General features: G+C 49.8%; 1 protein-coding gene across 1 annotated transcript in view; it reads right to left on the bottom strand.

Annotated features, from left to right (window-relative positions):
- Positions 1-1,822: 1,822 nt before the first annotated feature.
- Positions 1,823-23,914, bottom strand: part of Tunar (transmembrane neural differentiation associated intracellular calcium regulator) — a 47,047-nt gene continuing 24,955 nt past the window's right edge. The window contains 1 exon segment of the mRNA NM_001447082.1: positions 1,823-4,323. Within this exon segment, the coding sequence (NP_001434011.1) occupies positions 4,138-4,323 (186 nt within the window). The 3' untranslated portion in view covers positions 1,823-4,137.

Genomic DNA, 23,914 nt, shown 5'->3' with positions numbered 1-23,914 from the left:
GCACAGGGTATGGGTGGAGGACTGTTTGGACAGGAGTTGGGAACTTGGTCCCTCGGTCTTTCTCTTCTTAGGATGAGGTAGAATCGTTACCGGTCTGGGGATCTGATGCGGCTCTTGGGGAAGCACTCGAGATGGGTTGTTCCCATGGAGAACAATCAGAGGGGGATATGGTAGGCTTTCTCCTGCTTGGAGGCAAAAGGTAAAAGAAGCCCTAAGCTAAGCCGAAGTGTTGGCTATTTCTAACCTCTATCCTGGGTTTTAGAGGCAAGGCCGAGGGGAGGAGGATGTTGGAGAGAGAACAGGAGGAGAGTGTGAGAGCTACACGCATGCACTCACACACACATACACTCACTCTCACACACATACATTCACACATGGATACACTCACACAGAGATGTACTCACACACACTCACACCCACACACCCACACACACATGTACTCACACACACACATACATGCACACATGGATGCACTCATGCTTGCATGTACTCACATTCCCATGCACTCACATATACATGCACTCACACACACATGCATTCACACATGCATGCACTCACACACACACATGCACTCACACTCACACACATACATTCACACATGGATACACTCACACAGAGATGTACTCACACACACTCACACCCACACACCCACACACACATGTACTCACACACATACATACATGCACACATGGATGCACTCATGCTTGCATGTACTCACATTCCCATGCACTCACATATACATGCACTCACACACACATGCATTCACACATGCATGCACTCACACACACATGCACTCACATACATGCATTCACACTTGCATGTACTCACACTTTAATGCACTCACACTCACACTCATGCACTCACACATGCATGCACACACACTCATGTACTCACACACACATACACTCACACATGCATGCACTCACACTCACAGGTACTCACACACAGATGCACCCACACACATACACTCACACTTGAATGCACTCACACACATGCACTCAAGTGCATTTACTCACATACACATGCACTCACACTCACACATATGCATTCACACATGGGTGCACTCACTCCACAGATGTACTCACACACACATACACACACACATGGATGCACTCACACTCCCATGCACTCACACATGCATGCACTCACACTCACACACATGAACTCACACACATGTACACACACACACACTCACACTCGCATGCATTCACACATACATGCACTGCTTTTGAGATCGCCTATGCTCCACAGTGGACAGACGGTGCTGGAGTCAGAGGGTGGGTGTTAGCTGAGGCTGGGCTAGGCTCACCTACCTCATTGGTTAATGGGAAGACTGTGCTGCTCCCCTGGGTCCAATATTTCCCCCCACCCAAAAACGCCCTGCAATTCAGGTGACGGCTATGATCCTGCCAGTGTGTTTTTAATTTCTGCTAAGGAGCCAGAGTGGACACAGGGACTGGAGCTATGAATGAAAGGTCCCCACCATGTGTCAGCCACGGAAAGGGCAGTTTTATTTCCAGCCAAGAGATTAGGGCCGGGTAGAAGAATGGTCAGGGATGATTTTCTCCGCTCCTCTGTAAATTTCTTTTTAACAGTCTACAAAGTCACTGTACTTGTCCAGTCCAAACCAACCAGACAGAATTCTGTTTAACAGAGTGACATTCAGTCAGGCTGGGGCGGCCCATACCTATGATTCCAGGACTTGGGAGGTGGAAGCACAAAGATCACAACTTTAAGGTCACTCTTGGCTACATAACAAATTCAAGACCAGCCCGTGCTGCATGAGACGCTGTCTCAAAGTCAATAAATTAGATAAAATGCATACACAGCCACGATCAAGTTTTATTAAATCAAACAATTACACACGGGCTCACAAGGAAGTTGACCACACCGATAGGTTTTCCCCACTGTACCTTTATTGTTTGTTTAGTCCACTGTCCAGAATTACAGTTTTTCCAGAATGGCACAGCCTGATAGGTAGCGCTCACCCCCGGATGTCTCCCACGTTCCTAACCAGCCTCTCTTCGGTCTATTTGTGTCATATTCTGCGTCCTGTGTGTCCAGGGAGTTCTCAGGTTGTTTTCTGTTATGAGGTGTGTGTGTGTGTGTGTGTGTGTGTGTGTGTGTGTGTGTGTGTGTGTGTGTGTGTGTTGGGTTGACCCTCAGCAAAGCGACAGGCTTTCCAGCCACAGCAAGGAACTAGACAGACTGAGGCTAGAATCTGACTCCACTGGGTGCCAGGTAACCTCAGGGAAGATTCCTGGTCTGAGCTGCCCTTCCTTTTACTAGGACACAGTTGAGAGACTCTCCCTCTCATGGGCAACAAAGAGGGCCTGGCGACTTGTATACAAAGTATCCGTCCTTCTGCTGGGGAACAGGAGACACTTCCGGGCAGAGCCAGGTGCTCATGGGTATTTGATTTATAAAAGACACTGGTATCTTAGTGGAGCCCAGGAAATGACTCCGTCATGGTGCCATTTAAGGAAGGGGGCAAGCAGAGACCCCTCCCCCATTAGCATCATCTGTATGCCAAGGGGCAGGCTGCTGCCATTTCTGCCCTTGGCAGAATGAACACTGACCCTCTGCTCTGCTCAAGGCTGTGCACTGCAGCCAGGTTGGGGCTACGTTAGGGAGCCAGGGAGCAGGGCAAATTTGTATTTATTCAACCATCCCCCCTCAGAGAAAAGTGAGCTTTGTGTGGGTGGAAAACAGCTTTAAAATGTACAGGGTTTCTTAACTGAGATCGTCCAGTCCCCTCCCAATGCCCTTGAAGGGTCACTTGTCACAGCAGTGCCGTTATAGCAGGGACTGTGTGTGCACTCTCACAGTGGGGAGGTCTCACTTCCTCACATCCCACTGACTTCTGAAAAGACCCCCCCTACCCAGGCATCTCACCGAGGAAGGGATGGCGCACTGAGCATTTGAGCTCTCCCCGTTCCCATCTCTCACGGTCACAAAATAAATAAATAAATAAATAAAAATCTGATAATCGAATGGTTACAGGAGCAAATGAGCAATACTGCACTTGTGCTGGTGACTGCTCCGTCCCAAGGGTGACCCGCAGGCAGGGCCGGTCCTCTTCCTCCGTGGTAGTCCTTTAAAACGTGGAAAGCTGATCCGTCACTCAGCCCTTGTTCATGCATAATTCTCAGTAAAGACAGGGTGCATCTAAGGTCTGCATGCCCACAATCGTTTTATATCTCTGACAGAACAACAAAAAGCCACTTGACAATCTCGAAGCACACACCAGCCAAGACCACGGCTGGCATTATGGGAAAATGTCCTCTAGACAAGAGATGAGGAGAGGGGCGAGCAGATGCGGGTGGGTAGGAGGGAAGGGTAGGAGAATTAGAGATGGAAGGGAGAGGCAGTGGGGAGAGAGACGAGAGAATGGGGTGCGGGGGCACAGAGAGGGTGAGAAGAGCCCGAGGGGCAAGGCTTGAGATGAGCTGAGACAACCGGATGACTACAGACAAAGATGTCCTACAGCTGACGGAGCAAAAGCGTTTAAAACCAAGAAGAGCTATGGATCCAGAAGCGCCTCTCCAAATATTTGGTTCATGCTAAAAAATAGAGCACATTTATTAAAAATATAGATTTATAAACCTCGATATGAACAGATACACACATCAAGCCAATGAAAAAGGAAAAATAAGTTCTCTCCCGTATCAAACAGCTGGAAACATTTGATGAACAGAACGCCTGTGGGCGAACCGCACCTAGCGCTTATCCTGCTGGTCCTGGGAGGAGGGCAGCAGAGCTGTGACCGCCCCACGCATCCTCTTTCCAGTGTGGGATGCGGTCAGCCCTCCAAGGTGAAGCATTTCCTCACCCATATGCTCACCGCTAGTGCAGAAGGCTGGCCTTTCCGGCATCCTGCCTGGTCCCCTGCCAGAGACGCTGAGTTCCTCGTGGCCTGAATGAGTTCCGCTGGATCCATTGTGCTTCAGAGTGTGTGCTCCTCAGAGCAGGACGGGTTCATCTGGTGACCCGTCAGGAAGTTCGAAGGCGCATCGATGGAGCAGTGTGTGGTCTTCGAACCTGCCAGCCCCCAACAGTGTGTGGTCACCGATACGCGGACGCACGGGAGCCTTGTCTCGTGGCCATCCCGAGGCCACCGAGGCTGCGCAGGGCCTTTCATAGAGTGGTATATATGTATACGAAGATGATGACAATCAGGTTCAGGATGGTCCCGATGATGCCCAGCATGGCCAACACGCTCTCTTCCTTGCTCTCTTTCTCTTGGCCTCCCCGGTCTTCGTCATTTCCGCTCGTGATTACCATCTTGGTGGCAAATGTCTTTATCTTCCTCGACAGGTTATCCTGTGTGAAGAGAGACAGAGCGAAAGACAATCATTTTCCAGCATCCTCGACGAGGCCAGGCGGGAGGGTGAATTGACTATAGGCTTCAGGACTAGATCATGGCTGGGAATGACACCCGGAGCCTCTAATACAATCGTGGGAAACATTCCTCTCGGTCACTGAGAGACGGCAGAACACGGGGGCTGGGGAGATCGCTCAGCCGGTCAAGTGCTTGGTCTGCAAGCTCAAGGACCTGAGGTAGATTCCCCCGCACCTACAAAGCATACATGTGTGGAATCCCAGTCTGGGGTTCTATAAGAAAGCAAGCTGAGCAAGCCACGGAGAGCAAGCCAGTAATCAGCACCCCTCCATGGCCTCTGCCTCACTCCTGCTTCCTGCCCTGCTTGAGTTCCAGTCCTGATTTCCTTTGGTGATGAACAGCCATGTGGAGGTGTAAGCCGAATAAACCTTTTCCTCCCCAACTTGCTTCTTGGTCATGATGTTTGTGCAGGAACAGAAACCCTGACTAAGACAGAGAGGTAGACACAGGAGAATCCCTAGGCTTACTGGCCAGTCTAGGCTCGTCTAGCTGCTTAGCTTCAGGAAATTAAGACATATGGTCTCAAAGGAGGTGAAAAGCCTGCCTAAGGATGACAGCCTGAGGTTGGTTGACCTTTGGCCTCAACATATGGGCACACATTTGCATGTGCGTGCACACACACACACACACACACACACACACACACACACGAAAGAACACAAGGTAAGGATTCCAGGGTGAGATATTAACATAAATGCATGCACCCTGACGTCAACCCTTGGGTCGTCCATTCAGTGTAGCTTGCTCTCCCCTTTCCCAGGAAGGAGGAATGGGTGGCTATCGCAGTCACACTAAAACTAGTAGGTCCAACCCAGCAGATGAGTCCTCCTGTTTTCAGGAAGGCACAGGGGACATCCCAGTTAGTTACACGTGTTCCGAAGGTAGGGACAGGAGTAGGCAGGCCTGAGGGAAGGCGATTCTGTACCCAGAGAAGCTGTAAGCAATCTTTGTGAGGTGTGAAGGAGGTGGCCCCTCAAGAGACTCTCATGGTCGCTGGCAGGGATACGCGTTGGCACAATTGTTCTGGAACACCGTTTGGCACTAGTTAGGAAAGCCAAGAGACACAGTCTACAGCTGGGCACCCGCTCTCCCAGCTGGGCACCTGGGGGTGTGAGCTCTGTTTTGTGTACCTGGAGACTGAGGCCACTTCACTTCTCCAGCTGCAGAAGCAGCTGTCACAGCGAAGGGCCAAAGGCTGCCCAGGTGTGTGTCAGTGCCCGTGTGGTAACGCAGCCACATGACTGGAATATTCCAGTAAGATGGCAGACTGCAGCAGCTGTCCCTGACAGCATGGAGCAAGCCCAGACACTGGAGGGAGAAAGCATAGCCTACCTCTGTCTGTGAGGGTTCCAAATAGCACACTGTTGGGCGATGTGTGTTCTGAGTTCTGTTACAAGCAAGGAGTGATGGCCATGAAATTCAGGAGCCTGCCTTCCTCACGCCATGGCAGTAAGGAATACCCTGGGGACGCAGTGGCCTTTGGAGATGCTGAACACTCTCTGCATGGGCTGGGGAGTGGACACTGGGAGTTTGTTATTTTCGCTGTGGACAACAGGTGTATGTTGCTGCCATTCTTTTGTATGCCTTGTGTATTTTTAATCGGCAAGACTAACATTTATACATTAAGGTAGCTAACTCAGTCACCCAGAAGTAGGGTCAGAGGTTGAAGCCTGTACCCCAATTATACTTAAAAAAGCTGACCCATGGGGACTTTAATGGAATGAGATTGGGGGACAGACCAGACTGGGCTTCCTCCACGAGGAAACTGCATCTCGTCAGCAAAAGGCTTTCTGATACTTAGGGGTGGCACGGCTAATGTATGTGCTGGCTGGTGTTTGTCAACTCAACCCAAACATAGACCTATCTGGGAAGAGAAACCTCGACGGAGAAAATACTCCCATCCAGTGGTCCGTAGGTAAATCTAAGGACCGTTTTCTTGACTAATGACTGATGCAGGAGGGGCGGAGTTACCCTGGGCAGCTGACTCTGAGTTGTCTGCTGTGGAGACCAAGCCAGGGTCCTCCCAGAGCCTCTGTTTCAGTCCCTGCCTCCAGGTTCCTGCCTAGCCTTTCCACAATGGTGTACCATCTGCTGAAAGGTGAAATAGACCCGTTACTCCCAAGGTTGCTCTTGGTGTTGTATTTATCACAGCAATGGAAATGGACGTCTAACTAGGACAATACGTGTACATAGACACATGTGTGCTGCTATGGGTACAGAAGTGCACATGTACGCCCACACAGCTCACCACCTCCACACATGCTCACTCTAACATGCTTCCTCACATGTCCTTGTTTCCATGGAGACTCTTGACTAAGGTCAAAGGATGTCCCAGGCAGGATATCCCAGGGGGGATCACCATTGGAAATCCAGCATCAATGGCAAATGCCTTCCCACCTCTTTATTGTGCATGTGATCCCCTGCAAAGCCTGGGCCACACCTCCACAGAGCAGTTCACTATACTGAATATAGTATATTGTCTTGGTGAAGGACAGAGCCCATCAGTGACACCTGGAGAGACAGACACCACCACGTGGGTGTGTGTATAAGTGAATGACGAATTCCAAGGGAATACATTCTATTTTCTTCACAACTGTGGCTTGCGACACTAGCTCTGAGTGGCGGCCTCTGACCTCTAGACCTGTCAGGGAAAGTTTGTTTGGTCTTTTCTTTCTTCCTTCTATTTTCAATGCTGTATAAAGGGACACCTGTGTCTGTGTGTATGTGCGTGTTTGTGTGCATGTGCGTGTGCATGCATGTGTGTGCGCGTGTGTGCATGTGTGTAGCTTGATATACTCTTTAGTGCTCAGATTACAAAAGAGCCTTCTGTGACCCTAGGGCCCACCCTTGGTGACCCATTCAGTCACTGTCCCTTACTCCCTCCTCTTGACAACTCTCAAGCAATTCCTAACGCTGTGGGCAGTGTTGCCCAGTTTGGAATTTTTTACAAATGGAATCACACCACATTTTCCCTTAGGAGTTTTGTAAGACTTATCCATGTGGCCGGGAGTAGCTTTGGCTCACCCAGTCCCACTTAGGAACAGAGGTCTTTCGGTGTACCACACCGGTGGGTGACAGATGGCTCTATTCTACTGCTGACAGGGATTTGAGGGGCGCTGAGCTTGGCACAATTGTGACTAGCGTTGCCGTGTGGCCATCCTTTTTGTCCTCGTTGTCTCCTGTGCCCAGCATGCACACTTCAGAGGCGATCTATGTTGAGTAGAGCTGAGGAGGCTCTTGCAGTCAGCGGCCACACGCTCGCCTGCTCCACCCTTCCCGTGCCCTGGGATGTGTTTGCTTCAACACGCGTCTACCTGCTTTCTGTTTCAGAACATTTCAAAGCGCACTGCAGATCTGAAGCCTCTCCCGTTAAGCGCTGCCGCATAAACGTTTTAATTAGAGCCTCACGTCCATTTATATTTTGTTCTGATGTAAAACGCACACATAGGTAGTTTCTTTGTAGCTACATATATTTGGCAGAGGAAAACAGGCATGGGGTATGTGTGTGTGTGGGGGGGTTGGTAGTATTGTTGAACAGATTTTCAACGCGGTGATGTATGTTTGCTCATTGGCAAGTGAGGACGGACTTCCTTCCCCTTGATTTTCGCCACTCTCTGGAGCAGTCATTGCAAACACATTAAGAAAGTTACTCAGAAGCCACTCTTCATTCTGCTCTGGGTGGAGGGGGTCTCTAATCACCAGTTCCTTCTTTACTGGGGTCTCTTGTTTCTTGTCTGTTTTCTTCTACAGGCTGAGAATCCTAGGACAGGAGCGTCTGACCTGCTACTTCACAGCACAGCGCCCAGCCATGCTGAGCAGCCAGGCTGGTCCTGCGAGGGACCTGGCATCTCCCTGTCTTTGCAGGGCAGGAGCTGGACAGCCAGGCTGCTCTCAAGAGATGCGATTAGTGCTACCCTCATAACCAGACTCCCATCATCCCAGTCACTCAAGCACAACAGAGTGCCTGTCATCGAGGCTGCTTCATTTCAAAGCTTAATTTAGCTCCTTCCCTGAGTTAACCCCAGATGGTTCTGACTCAGGAGGAATTGGAGGGCAAAATCAGGTCGGCCCTGTTTATACCTCGAGGGCTCTACAGCTAACCAGAGAGGCCCCTCTGACCTACAGGAGAGCTGCAGCCTCCAAGTCCCCGGTGGTTGCTAACATGTCAGCCCATCTTTGCCCACAGAAGCCACCTCGGGAGGGTGGCTGGATTCCCAGGAGTGTAACGGAGGGCCTCACCAGAGGGAAGTGTGGAGAGCATTGTTTCCTTAGGTAATAACTGGATCCAGGCCAGGAGGTGAACAATATGGATTGGAGAGAACGAGGGGCTGGGAGCTCAGCCTGGAAACAGGGGCAGCGACAGGAATGCAGTCAAGATAAATGCTTGCTGCTTCAGGCTGCTTCTTGCCAGTTGTCTGGTCGTCCTGAAGAGGTAACTGATTATGGCAGATCAAGACTAGGTGAAGTCAGACCAGTCAATTCCAGATGGAAGACGGGTGAGGGGCGGACGCTGCGATCTTTAAGAATCAGGAGAAAGGAGCGTGTTTGCGGCCACGGGGTAGCGACAGCTGCCTTAAGACAGAAACGCTCAGAGAGAGGTGGGGGGGAGACAGAGAGAGAGACAGAGAGACAGACAATCAGAGAGAGAGAGAGACAGAGAGAGGGAGAGAGACAGAGAGAGGGAGAGAGACAGAGAGAGGGAGAGAGACAGAGAGAGAGAGAGAAGAGAGAGAGAGAGAGAGAGAGAGGAGAGAGAGAGAGAGAGAGAGAGAGAGAGAGAGAGAGAGAGGCTCAAAGTCCGAGGATGACGATTCATTAATCTCAAGGGGTTATACCCGAGACCCTTGACTATTACACACTACCATAAAAATGACCAGTGGAAGCCTCAACCCAGGATATACAGACATGGTGAATGATAGATAGTGGTCAATGATATCTAATGTACTATATAGTTAACATACATTGCACAGTAGCATCGGACCAGCAAGATAGTGACAGACATACAACAGGAAAGTGGATAAACTCCTACCCAGGAACTTCTCAAAAGCATAGCCACAGAGACACTGAACAGTCATCAGAGGAATTAAAACAGCTCCTGTTCTAGAAGCACCAGACTGGCAAGAAAGAAAACTCCAGCCGAAGCATCAAACCCAGGGCTGCAGGAATACCAGACAGTGGCTTCAGGGCCCGTCAGGGCTGCCACCTTGGAAACCTGTATGGCACCTGGTAAAGCTGAGCACACTGGCCCCTGAGGGGCAGCCATTCACCTCTGGGGACAAACCCTGAGTACACGCGCCAGTGCGCACACCAGGGCGCATGGACAAGATCTTTATCGGCAGTAGATTTCCTCTTAGCAGGACGTTGGACACTGCAGATGGTCTTTGCGATCCCTTACAGTGTGAGTAGAGAGAAGGCCGGTGATGAAGGGCTACCACAGGCACAGTGATGACAGATAGAGCGTCTTACAGATAGAAGGTCACCGTTTCTATGGGAAAGTATAAACCCAATGAATCTGCAAAGGAAAGCAATGGAGTGAACTCGCCAACACCAGGGGGCGGGGCGGGGCGATGGAGGAGGATGCTCTGAGGCTCTGGTACTGTTTCTTAAGCCACCGGCCGGCACACAGGCCTTGTGTGTTGTAACATCATTTCCTAAATGCATTCCTTTTACCTACCCATTGACTAGTAAGAAAAATCAATGACTAGTAAATTGACCAGTTGAACAATGCTAAAGGGAGAAACAAGAAATTAGAAACAACTTGGTGGATGCATTTGCAAGTGGATATTCATGAATGGGCAGATGTAGGCATGGGGGTGTGTACGTGGGTGCGCAGGGACGTACCTGTGTGCATACGGAAGTGGGGGGCTGGAGGTCAACCTTAGGTGTCAATCTTCAGGAGTCATCTACCTCGTTTCTGGTGGCACAGTATGTAACTTAAATCCAGGGCTTGCCCATTCGGCTAGGCTGCCTGGCCAGGGAGCCCCAGGGACTCCTTACCTCTATCTCCTCACCTCTGAGATAATGCACACACTACTATGCTTAGCTTTTTACACGAATACTAGGGACCGAGTCCAGCTCCTCATGGTTACATGGTGAGCACTTGGCCGACGGAGTCAGCTCCCCAAGAGAAACAACATTTAAAACAACAATAAGATTTTAAGGTCTGTCCATATCTAGTGTCATGTTAACTGTCAAAGAAGCCCTTCCTCGCCACCAGAAAGAAGGTCACGATTCTGCGGAGAAAGAACAGTATTCACAGCCCAGCATCCCTAAGGTGCAAAATGGATGGGTCCCTCACTCTGAGCAGACTCAGCAGGCTTGGTCTTCTGCTGGGCTACTCCTGCTAAACACACTGGAGAGTTTTAATTGCTTGCCTAACTGGGATGCCCATCTTGGGAAATAAGCCATGAGTACACAGTGATACAGTGTTGCAGGGATCTGCGCCGTGGACACAGCAGGAGTGCTGGGAGAGTAGAAGGGAGGGAGGGCGGGCTCCGTGTGCTTGCCGGAGTCACAGCAGGGCAGAGGCAACGAGGATACTCACGGCTGCTCACAGCACTGTCCAGCACCCGTGCATTCCTCTCTGTTCCAGCATCTCGGGTTTCCTCTGGAAAATTATCCTCCATGTGGGTGCTGTCAGTCAAGGCACTGAAGGGATGGCCTGCATCTGGCCGGATAAGCTTACCAAACAGATGGGCCTCTTTCTACACTCGACCTTAGGAAGAGATAGAAGGTGGGGCCACCTCAAACTCTCAGACATCCAATACTGATAGCCAATGGAGAGGCGTCCCAGCCACAGTGCCCAGAAGAGAGCCCACTGGCGCTGCCTCTTGGAATCAGACCTCTGCAGAGCTTAGCTCATTGTCTCCTTGTGCCCCAAAGAGCATCCCCCAAATTCCTGCCATGAAAGTACTGTTTTAGCTTAAGCCAGTCAGAACCTGTTGTGATTGGTAACTATCCCAGGTAACCAGAGAACATTTCCGCTTCCAGAATGGGTATTCTGTTTTGAATTCCTCATTTGATACCTAAAATTTCCTAAGATGTGCAAAATCTACTTTTTAAGTAAGTTTACGTCTTTGTGCTAGACTGCCCTCAGCCATATGCAGCTGTACACAGCCCCACAAGCTGTAGACTGAACATGCCTGCTAGAAATCTACGGAGTGTTAACAGGATTCCCCTCATCATTCTGGAATTTACCACCTCTCAACCCAGCTGATTCCACTCCCCTGGCAGCTTATTCAGAAACAGTCTTATTTGTCTGAAAATAAAACCTCCTCACTACATCTTGTCCCCACTGGGGCCATTTCAAAAACTAGCCGCTAAGCCAAGGTAAGTCCTTATCATCCTCAGTAACATTTCTGTTTTGGAAAAATTAACATCCAGAGCCCTGGCTTCGGGGACGGCAGGGATCCTAGCTTGTCTCCATAGCTGAGCAGCTGTGTGATCTGCTCAGGATGCTGGCTCCCTCAGAGCCACGGTTTCCTCATTTTTAACGTGGTGGAAGGTTAGCACGCAGCTTGTAGGGTGAAAGACAAAAGATGCACCTGCCCATCTGAGTGATTGACGGCTGCTGTGCTCAAGGGTAACAATGATGGAGGCTCTTCAGGACACCCCCTTTCCCCAGCTAAGCACCTTCTTGTTCCTTACTCAACCAGAGAACCCACTCATCACAGCCCTTCTCTTAGGGAAGCTCGAACTAAAACATGACATTACGCTAGGGTGGGGTTCCCACTCTACATACTTTCTCCTCTTTCTTCTGACAGACACGTCCAACCTTCTCTCCTACTGGGTGAGCCTCCCACTTCTCTCCAGAGTGAGGAGGATAGTGGAATTTAGATTCACTCTGTTACTGATTCTGCAGGAGAGGCAATGATGGGGGAAGGGGTTGGGCAGTTTCGGTAGTCTATTGTGGTTTGTTCTAGATACTTTCTGCTGCTGTGAGAAAACTAGGTAACCAAAAGCAACCTGGAGAAGGAAGGGTTTGTTTCATTTCCAGGTCACATCACTGAGAGAAATCAAGGCAGGACCTCAGGCAGGAACTGAAGCTGAAACCATGGAAGATCGTTGCTTTCTTATAAAGCCCTGACTCACTTACGTAGGGCACCACCCATAGTGGACTGTATCCTCCCATATCATCTACAGTCAAGGCAGTCTCTCATGCTTCACAGGCCAATCTGGTCAGGACAACTCCTCAACTGAGGGTCCTCCTTCCCAAAGGACTCTAGGTTTTGCTAAGCTGACAATGTTTGAGCGTAAAATGCTTCACAACTTAGGCTCCTGTATTTGAACACGTGGCGGTAGGGTAGTGGTGCTGTTTGGGAAGGTGACAGAGTGTTTAGGAAGCTTAGCCTTCCTGGAGGAAGCAGATGGAAGTGGACTGGCCTGGGGATTCTGTAGCTTGGTTCCACTTCCTGTTCACTTTCTGCTTCTTTGCTGCTGATACAGTGTAACCTTCTCGCTGCCACTTCCTGCTCACCTTCTACTTCCTTACTGCTGATAGAATGTAACCAACCAGTCGTCAGTTCTCCCTGCCATTGAGAAGGGCTGTACCACCTGGAACTGGAAGCCAACCTCTCCCCTTCCCCGTTCTTTGAGTTGTTTTTGTTGGGCTCCAAGAAACATAACTAATACAGCACCTGCACCGCTCCTGGCAAGTATGCAGGGGCGGAGCTCCTCCTTTGTGAGTCCTCTGCACTCATTTCTCAGAGAAGCGTACCGGGAATCGGAGATCAACCCTGGCAGAGCCAGTCACCTTTTCTGCAGTAGCTGGGGACCCACAGAATGCTGGCGTAGTTGCAAAGAGCAATGGGGGCAAAGACCGTGTGGCAATGAGGAAGTCATGCATAGGAAGGAAGACAGAGGGTATTAAAATTCAGGTCCCTGGGGTTGGGGATTTAGCTCAGTGGTAGAGCGCTTACCTAGGAAGCGCAAGGCCCTGGGTTCGGTCCCCAGCTCCAAAAAAAAAGAACCAAAAAAAAAAAAAAATTCAGGTCCCCTTTCCAAATAATAACTTTAATAAGCTTTACTTGACTAGGAAAAAATGCCCGAGGGGAAATTCAGAAATTTTCTGCTGCACAGTTGGTTGTTTTGTGTCCGGTTCTAAGCAATCGATATGTAAGTGGCTAAACCTATGAAGACCCTGAGTACTTCTGTTCTATCTCAATCTTAGAAGAACAGCAGCTCGGGGTTGGGGATTTAGCTCAGTGGTAGAGCGCTTGCCTAGCGAGCGCAAGGCCCTGGGTTCGATCCCCAGCTCTGAAAAAAAAAAAAAAAAAAGAAAAAAAAAAAAAGAAGAACAGCAGCTCCCAGGTGCCAAGAGGAAGGCACTCATTGCTGGTGTGTGAGGAGAGGTCTTCATATCTGTCTGTTTCTGCTGGAGAGGCAAGAGGGGGTCAGAGACGGGTTGGAGCTGGGTGTCAAAACCGTAAAAGATGAAGGTTCTAAGACTAGGGAGAGAGTTGAGCTGGCAAAGCATTTGTCTTGCAAGCACAGGACCAGGGCGTTCAACTCAGAATCCACACTAATAAAAACAAAGGTCAGAGACGAGCAGATGGCTTAGTGGGTAAGGGGGCTTGCTGCAAAAGCATGCGGGTCGAGGTTCAGATCCCCTGCTCTGTGTACCTGGAACACTAGCACGGAACAGAGGGGAAATGGAGTCGGGTGGGGCTGACGGGCTGTGAGTCTAGGAAGATAGAGTGATCTTCATGTCCAGCAAGAGACGCTGTCCCAAAGGAATAAAGGAGCAAGGCAGAGAGCCATGGAGGACATCTGGCATGCTGCCCAGCCTCTGCATGTACACATGGGTGTGTGCATCTGAACAGACATGTGCACACGCACACATTGCATGTACACACACACACACACACACACACACACACACACACCAAGCACGGTGGTATATACTTATAATCCTAGCATTGGGACATGGAGACAGATAGATCTCTGGGTCTCCCTGGCTAGCCAGAATGTTCCAGGCCAAAATAAGACATTATACTAAGAAACAAAGTATATGGCTTCCGAGGTGCTGCCTTCAAGTTTGTGTACACACACACACACACACACACACACACACACACACGCACACGCGCATATGTACACACATGTACACACACATACAAGTGCACACACGCATATGTACACACATACACACATATAAGCACACACATGTACATACACATACACACACGTATACACTTAACACACATGTAATCTCTCTCTCTCTCTCTCTCTCTCTCTCTCTCTCTCTCTCTCTCTCTCTCTCGATAAGCAGAGCTATTTACCTGGTGTGGGAGTTGGCATCAGTGTCTTTTACCCTAGCTTCTTTTCAAAGCAACGCCCATCGTCCATCGCAGAAATCCACCTCTGCTCCCTGGTGTGTGAAAGGTACCACATGCTCCAGAAGGGGAGGGGAGAAAGCCTTGAGTTCATCCACACCCTTTCCTCCCTGCATCCTCGCTTTGCAGCCAGTCACCCAGTTCGATTGTCATTCTGAGCACTTCCTTCTCTAGAACATTTCCATAAGCTGGGACAAGGAAGGTTCCTTCTGGCCCTGTTTACAAGGACGAGCTACTGTCTTTACATTTAACCGTCTGGCTGATGAGTCCAGTGGGTGGTTGCTGGACGGCTGGGGCAGCATTAGCTTTTCCCTCAAGAGAAGACTCTGGTGGTCTCCAAACTCATTCCTTGAACATCCTCTGAGCACAACAATGAGTGGTGGAGTTACGAATCAGACAAGGCCTAGGCTTTCAGGTCTAAAGGCAAGCAGACCACAGAGGACATGTGAGTCCGGGGCATTGAGAAAACCCAGGATGGGGCCAGGGTCTAACTGCAGAATGAGATGAGCTTAGTGAGTCCAGGAGAGATCACTCGGGTGGGAGGCTGACAGGCATCAGGGAAAGGGGAACAGAAACACACATGGTGGCATTGCAAGGCTAGGCTACGAAGAAGTGAGGTAGGAAGGGGCTGGACTGGAAGGTGAAGCAGGGATCATATCCGGAGCCCCGTAAGCTTTGGAAAGCAATTCTGGGATTTATTCAGTAGATGCAGTGGGGACACGGATGCTCATGTCACATTTATTTTCTCAGCCACACACACTCGCTATTGACACGCCTTGTATGCACGAGATATTTTGTAATAAATTTTTAAAGCTCAATTAGCTCCCCAAATCAAGCCACAGTAAGCAAACACCGCTGGCTTGCTCGGTGGCTAAAACGGTGCACCTTGCCGCCAGCTCTGCTGGTGCTGCACCCACGGATCTGACTTCCGTCTTCTAGCTCTCAGGACAGGTGCTGAGAGCTCTGTGCAAGTGGCCAACTTCCTGTGCTCACATAAGGTCCTCAGAAGGGGTGGGGCAAGAGTTTCTCCAGAGACCTGGGTCTGAGCATCTCGGGTGGCCACAGAAAGGCCTGGTGTTGTAACATAGTTACCTGAAGTGGGTGGAAGCCGGGTCATTCTGCCATTGGAATCCCACCCTGTTCAGCAGCTCCTGAGAGCCACTGAAGACAGGAAACATTTGTAAGACGTTTAGCCTGCTCAACAGAGCGTCACAGTTATGACTATTAATTAGAGCTCTTCCTCTCTAATTGCTACAAAGCCCCGTACTTGGTACTTCTCACAATGTACCCAGTTAGTGCTTTCCAGTTGCATAAGGGGACAACTGTCAAGGCTATTTAGTAAGCAAGGGTGTGGACCAGGCTCTGTATGGACTTCCGTCTGTCTTCCCAGAAAAGGACGTCAGAATTACAAATCAAAACGAGGGACCAGCTACAGCCACTGTGAGAATTTTTTTTTAAATTTAATAACGGTAGCATATATAGCTGTATGCCAAGAATCTTTAAATATTTATTTAGCATCTATTATATGCCAGGACCTGTTCTAGTACGTTAGGATGCACCATGAGAAGTGACAAATATTATTCTTATTTTGGAGACAAGGTCTTCAGTCAAAAGTTAGTACCAGGAAGATCGATGGGACTAAACAAAGAACTCAGAGAAACTGAGGCAGGAGTTGCATGGATGTCTCTCCCAGCACTCCTGCCTGGCCAATGCTTCAAATGCCACATTCTCACCCCAGTGTGTCTGCTCACACACTCTTCTGACTACATTACCGCTGGTCACCCCTGGAGGCGCAGGCTCCACAGCGTGTCTAGGACCCTTTATTCTGACTGCATATGAGCGTCCTTCATCTGGCCACGGTCATCCTTTTACCCAGTCCTTCTGCACTATACCTGTGTGGGATGGATGACGCATCTCCACGGCCTCCAACCCTAGTTCCACTGTGAAGGCTCCATGATGCTCCAAAAATAAACAAGCTAATGGGTGGATGACGGATAGTGGATAAATGATGGAAGATCGAGTAATGAATGGATAACTGTGTAGATAAACGATGGGTGAGTTTATGAATGGCTGATGGATGGATGGATGACAGATGGATGATGGATGGATGATGGATGGATGACGGATGGATGATGGATGAATGGATGATGGATGGATGATGGATGGATGACGGATGGATGATGGATGGATGACGGATGGATAGATGCATGGATGACAGATGGATGATGGATGCATGCATGGATGACGGATGGATGGATGGATGATGGATGGATGATGGATGGATGGATGGATGATGGATGGATGATGGATGATTGATGGATGAATGGATGGGATGCATAGATGTATACATGCATAGATGATGAAGGAATGGATGTGTATATATATGTGGCTGGATGATGGATGGATGGATGGATGGATGGATGTGTATATGCATGGATGTTGGATGGATGGATGCGTATATACATGGATGATGGATGGATGAATGGATGGACGTGTATATGAATGGGTGATGGATGAATGGAGGGAGGGAGGGATGGATGGATGGATGGATGGATGGATGGATGGAAAGAAGTACTAAGAGCCTGGAGCGGTCAGTCCAGGTTATAGAAAAGCACAGGAACCAGATGATCTGTGTGGCGAGAACAATCCAGACTCCCAACAGGATGCCGCTAAATAGCACGCGCTATTCCCTGGACCACCAAGCAGGGTCCGCCAGGTAGTGTTCATGTTCCAGAATGGGGGAGGGGGACTCAGGGGAGACAACGGGAGTCCTTCGCCTCAAGAAGTTCCTTCTGGCTCAGCACCTTGCGTCTCTCAGCTCTCACCATCTAAAAGTGGTGACACCTGTGTCAATCTGAAAGCATGACACTAGGAGTTCACAGATAAGATTCCACTTCCAGCCCTGCTTGCTCCTGGGGAGAGAGTCTGATCGGTTCCTCCTGGATGAGTCTGCCCACGTGCGTAGGGAGAACAGCGGGAGCTGACAGTGGTCACGAGACCTTGGTGGTCTAGCTTTAGTTTCTTTCTCACCTTGAAGTCTGATGACAAGAAAGGTCGCTTTACTGTGCGATGTGTTAAAAGAAAAACAAAAACCCAAAAAACCTTGAACAGCAGTCTATGGAGAGGAGCGAGCTCCCCATACTCACACTTAAGACTAAATTAATCAACATTTCCCTTACTCAGCGAAAGAACATATTTTTAGGTGTGGAAAAATTAATTATATCAGACTAAACTTCCCTGAGGAGTGCAAGTCACCAGGTAGTCCTGAGCCAAGGGCACAGAAGCTAAGCAGGGCAGAGCTTCCAGGGACTAAGCCACTACCTAAAGACTATACATGGACTGACCCTGGACTCTGACCTCATAGGTAGCAATGAATATCCTAGTAAGAGCACCATTGGAAGGGGAAGCCCTGGGTCCTGCTAAGACTGAACCCCCAGTGAACTAGATTGTTGGGGGGAGAGCGGCAATGGGGGGAGGATGGAGAGGGGAACACCCATAAAGAAGTGGAGGGGAAGGGATTAGGGGGATGTTTGCCCGGAAACCGGGAAAGGGAATAACACTCGAAATGTATATAAGAAATACTCAAGTTAATAATAATAAAAAAAAAAAAAAAAAAGAAGCTAAGCAGGGGACACGAGACCCAGGCTTGAGGGACTGTAGTCCATGAGCCCTGCTACCCTGCATGCTCGCCACCTCTTCTGGGCTACAGACCCTACTGGGAAGTCAGCAGATTCCACCCCACCAGAGGACAAGCAAGACTCACAGGCAAGGGTGGGGATTTGCATTCATACCTGGCTCCAAGGAGCTGTGCCGTAGGAGCTCACACAAGCCAAGGTGGTGATGGCATCAGCAGGTGGCAGGATCCCATGTGGTCACCTTCATTTTCACACACATCTCATTGATGGTTAAGATACTAAGACCCTTCTGAGGAAAACTGCAGTTTTCACATCTGACCAGAGACACACAGGAGCAGCAAGAGCAGCTTAGCAGCCGTGTGCATGCCTGGTACCCAGGTCTTGGTTGGGGCACGACATTCTCCAACAGAAGGAATTGGCGCTCCTCAGAGAAAAGCCCAACTCTGGAATTGAGGAAGGGCAAATTCAAGGTGGGCTTTGGGCACCTACAGTGCCACACAGTAACAAAGAACTGGAGAAAAGATCCGTGGGAGGGCTGACAGAAGATGCCAGCACAAACCTGGACAGCCCTCAGTACCCAAACAAGGGGAAAAGCCTGGCATCCAATGGGAGCTCATAAAGTAAAATCCACACCTGCGAGTCTTTATTGATCACATAAAGGGATAAATGTGTGGGTGGGTCAGTTGTTTCTTCCAGTAGAACCCCAGATGATACGCACAGAAGAAAATAGAGATGAATGATTGCCACAGGCAACAGAGCTATGCCATAATCACGGACCAGATCCGCCGAGGGATGCTAAAACTGGTGAGGAACGTTTGACAGAAAGATTCACACGGATTCACATGTTCTTAAGGGTCTCTTCCAGGAGAGCAATAGAGAGAGGAAAGATGGCTGCTCTACTGGTCTGGTGGAAGAACCTTAACTAAGTGACCAAGGTCAACACTGCCATGAAGATCCTGACATCTCATACCCTGATGTGAGGGACCAAACTCCAGGGGAATCTGTCCTGAAGAGTTCAACCTTATCCAGGGCTAAACTGAGACTGAACATTGCTAAGTGCTCTTCTGAAAGGTCAAGGTCGTGGGAGATGAGACACAGTCACAGGTTGGAGGCTACGGAACAATGCTGCCCGGCACTTGCACATACGAAGGTACTGGCGTCATCTGAGAGTGAGCTTGGTAAAACAGCTGAATGTTTTCGCTATGTCTAAAGTCCCCCCAAAAGAAGGAGTTCAAGAGATGGCGATGTCTACTTCCTGTGCAGCCTGTCCATCCCAGACAGACACCAGACACCAGACAGGAGCCTTCGTTGCTCCAACTCCAGTACCATCTGACTCCAGGACATGGGAGACTCATGGGGAATGACCACTGGGTCCAGTCAACTCAAGCCACAGAGTCAAGAGAGCGAGTAACAATATTTGTTTCCCAGCACCTTTGGGTGGTGGCCAGCTACTTAGCAGTGGACACTGGAAGGCAGCCTCAGGAGGCTCCATTTATCATCCTAAGGGAGAAGGTGTTTTCTTCAGGCAGAAGTAAGAGATTCTGGTGACATCTGAGAAATAGACAGGTTGGAGTCTTCTGAAGAGACTCAAAGAATAGGAACCCCAGTTTTCTCAACTTCGAAGTAGGGATAAAAATTCTCTGGGCAGTCCAGCAAGAACTGCGAGTCAAACGGGCTTGCTGAATATGTAACTGTATGCTAAGTCTGTCACTGTGTGTAGGGGAGCTGGGGGAGGTGCTTATTCTAGAATCCTTGTGACCTCATGTCTTCATTGTCACAAACGAGATGGCCGTAGAGCACTTCTGGGTAAGGCGTTTGGTTTTCTCTAACGAGAACTTTCACTATATGCTCCATGCTAGCTAAGCCAGGGGTTAGGGGACATTATTCTAAGCACTTTATATCTGCTGATGCAAGCAGGGGATACAAGCGTGTGCACGTGTGTGAGGCCAACCTCAGACGTCATTCCTTAGAATACTGGCTGGCCTGTGTGTGAGTCTTGAGCCGTTTACCTGTTTCCACCTTCCTAATGCTGGGACTGTAAGGACACAGCACCAAGTCCAGACGTCTTCACACCACTTCTGCTGCTCAAAACTCAGATCCCAGCAAGTACTTTTCTCAACTAAGCCGTCTCCCCAGCCCTCCGAGCATTCCCACTTGCAACAATGGGGAAGGGGAAACACCGCCATCACATTTCATAGATGAAGGACGTCACTGTGCAGGAGGAAGATGGAGGGAGATTGCTCCCGGCAGGTCTCACAGACGGACCCACAGCTGGCAGGGCACCACGCAAGACAGATCCAGACCCACACAGTCTGGACAAGCCCACGATCTAAGCGTGTCACTAAAGCGCATCTGTGCCCTAGTCTCTTGGCTACAAGATGAGATCATACTCCTTAGCTGAAAGCTGCCGCCCACATTAAATGAGGAACATTCCAGAAACTGTTACAGCTTTCTCCCCCTCTTTCCTGACGTGCTTTATGGCTCAAAGTCACAGAACAAATGCTATCTACCTCGGAAAGTAGACATTGTAACACCTTAAATCCCCCCAAGGAAAAGGTAAAGCTTTGAAAAAAAAATGTACTTGTGGACCCTGTTCAGATGACAAATCAAAGACATCTATCTGGAGCCTGGTACCCAGGCGACTTCACGGAATTCCTGCCAGCTATGGGAGGAATACAGTTATGAGAGACATGAGTACAGGCGTAGAGGGTGTGCAGGGATGTGAAGACCTCAACTCTTGGCAAATTGGACTGCCACCGTCTGGACTCCTTGCCCCTAGGTTCAAGCTGAGAGGTGCCAACAGGAGATGGGCAGGGATGTGGCCAGACAGTGCACTTAGGAAACCGGCTTCCCACACCACCTCACAGAGCAAGCACTTGAGGGTCCTTGCTTCCAAACATCCTGGAGAGATCTGGGGTCTGCACAGAACAGATTTATAATGGAGATTTCTTGATGAGCAAATGGTTGGACTGTGCTAGCTTTGTATAAACAGCCTGCGCTTTATGAATCTCCTCTGGCAGGCTGCTACCAATCTGATTTTACTTACTTGGGAGCATTTACATTTTAATGTGATTTTTTCCGACAGGACCAGACAGCTGGGTGGGTTTTACCAGCTCCTGAGATGCGAAAAATCTCATCTCTGCATACGAGTCTTTGCAGTCATTTTTTGTGGGTGTCCAGGCTGGAAATGGCCCCTTCTGAACTTTCTGGATGACAACTTTCTGAAGAAACAGCTATTGACAGGCAGAGGAAAGCCAGGCGGACGGTTCTGAGCCAACGCTCGTCCAGAACTAATAGGGAGAAGAAGGATTTTTCCCAAGTGCTACCCTCACTAAAAAAATGTACACCACGGCATCCCTGCCTACCCACCTCAATTCCTCCCATGCTCTCCCTCAGTCAGCCCCACATCAACGGCACTGGCGTCCTTGGTCTTTTGTGAATGTACCATCTCAGGGCCCCTCCAGTGGCACACTTTGTTTAGACCTTCAAACTGGCGTTTTGTACCCTACCATACAGAGGTCACCTTCGGAGCACAGGTCCCCCATTTCTCTCATTCACCACCACCCCCCATCGCAGTCATGGTTAGTGTTAATGGCCAGTCTGGCAGGAGTTAGAATCACCGGGGAGAAGGGACTCTGAGCATCCCCCTGAGGATTTGAATCGAGGTGGAAAGACACATCCCACTGTGGGCAGCAACATTCCCTAGCTGGGATCCAGACTATGGAAGTGGGGAATGGGAACTGAACAGCAACAGACTCTGCTTCCTGCTCATGGGCACGATGTGACCAGCCGCTTTGAGCTCCTGCCACCTTGAGTCCCGCTCCACGACAGACTGTACCTGGAACTTGACCCGGTGAGCCAAAATACACACCTCAGGAATCTGACTGTCACCACCTCCCCAGCACTGAGACTCCAAGGGCATACCACCACACCCAACGTGTTTTGAATATGCCTTCTGGGGGATATTTTGAGGCCTCATACTTGCATGGGAAGTGCTTTATCTACTGATTGGAGACCTTTATCACCTGGTATCTATCTGGAGCCCCGTACCCAGGCAACTTCACAGAATCTCTGCCAGCTATGGGAGGAATAGTCATGAGAGACAAGAGTACAGGTATAGAGGACCCTGCCCCCACCCCCAACACCAGGAAAGTTACAAATATCAAAGCCATAAGATCTAATCCCTACAGAACCCTCCCTCCTCTCTAAGAACTTCACCCCGTGGCCACCCAGCCATCTCCGGGAGCTTTGTAGACCATGTGGTTCCATGGGCGGAGACTTCTCAAAGCAGCACATAAGCCACTGCTCCGGACAACTCCGCTGGGCAGAGTTCTCACAGGGGGCCACAGCCCACCCCCTGCCTGCCCCCCACTAAGGCTGTGTCCTACATCATTTCTTACCCATCACGAGTATGAGGTCTGAAAAACAAAAGGGGGGGGATCAGCAAACAATGACAGGAAATAAAAAGTGGACAAAATGCACCTTCATAATATAAGTAGAGAAGGAAAGGGGGAGGGGCCGGCCTTCCTCAGCTAGGACTTGCTAAGTCAATGAGCCACACCCTCCTGACTCCGCTGGCCTGACCAGTGGATGAGGGCTCAGCTTAGGTGGTCTCATCCTGTTTGGAGGTGTGAACTGTTTGTTAAGTCCGAGAGTGTCACAAAACCCAGAGTAACTCGCCCCCCACGTGCGTCCCTCTCTGACTACCTGCCTTGTGCGCAGTGCTAGGCGCTGCCCTGGATTGTGGCTTACCCGTCAGGGCCAACACAATCTGTCACAGTCCTGTGCCCGAGGTGGATACTGTCCTCGTCTGCCGAGAGACACACATATCCAGCCCAGCCCCAGTGTACTCTGCTCATGGTGCCTCAATTCCCTGAAGCCATTCTGCTCTCTTCAGCCTGGCCACTGCCTTCTGGGAGCCTTGTCACGCAGACCTCAAGCTTCTTGTATTGAAAGAGCAGTTTTGTACTTACAGAGAGACTCCACATAGAGCCGCTGCATACATGGGGACATAAAGAAAGAGAGAAAGACCCCAGGAAGTGGCTCCTTCTGAGGCACTTGCCCAAGCTGGAGGCTCTGAGATTTTTTAAAAAAACAAAACAAAACAAATGTTTACTGCTTCCTCTCTTCCTGTCAGAAGATTCTACGGGGAAAAAAAAAGTTCTTAGCAGCAGCAGACAGTGAAGGTAACATGAGCTGAAGTGACTGCTTAATGTTTACGTAACCTTCTCCCAGTTCTGCGCTGTGCGGTCCAGATTCTGTGTCCTCACCAAATCTGCATGTTGGAATTTCAACTGCCAAGATGATAGTGTCAGAAATGAAGTTCTTTGAGGGAGGTGATGGCGTCAGGAAGACAAGGCTCTCGGCGATGGAGTGGAGAGAGAGCCCTACCTATCTCTGTACCACAAAAAACACAGTAAAGACAAAAACAAACGGAAAACCGGGCTGACTTGAAATCCCCCTCTGAGAATTTGGCCCTGACTACTTGCAGCCTGACACCCAGTGACTTACGATGTCTTACATAGACATCTGGAGCCCAACTC

The sequence above is a fragment of the Rattus norvegicus genome, chromosome 6, assembly GCF_021556685.1.
Source record: "Rattus norvegicus strain SHRSP/BbbUtx chromosome 6, alternate assembly SHRSP_T2T, whole genome shotgun sequence".
Classification (NCBI taxonomy): Eukaryota; Metazoa; Chordata; class Mammalia; order Rodentia; family Muridae; genus Rattus; species Rattus norvegicus.
Note: the sequence above shows the minus strand (reverse complement) of the source record. Positions and strands in the feature narration are given on the sequence as shown.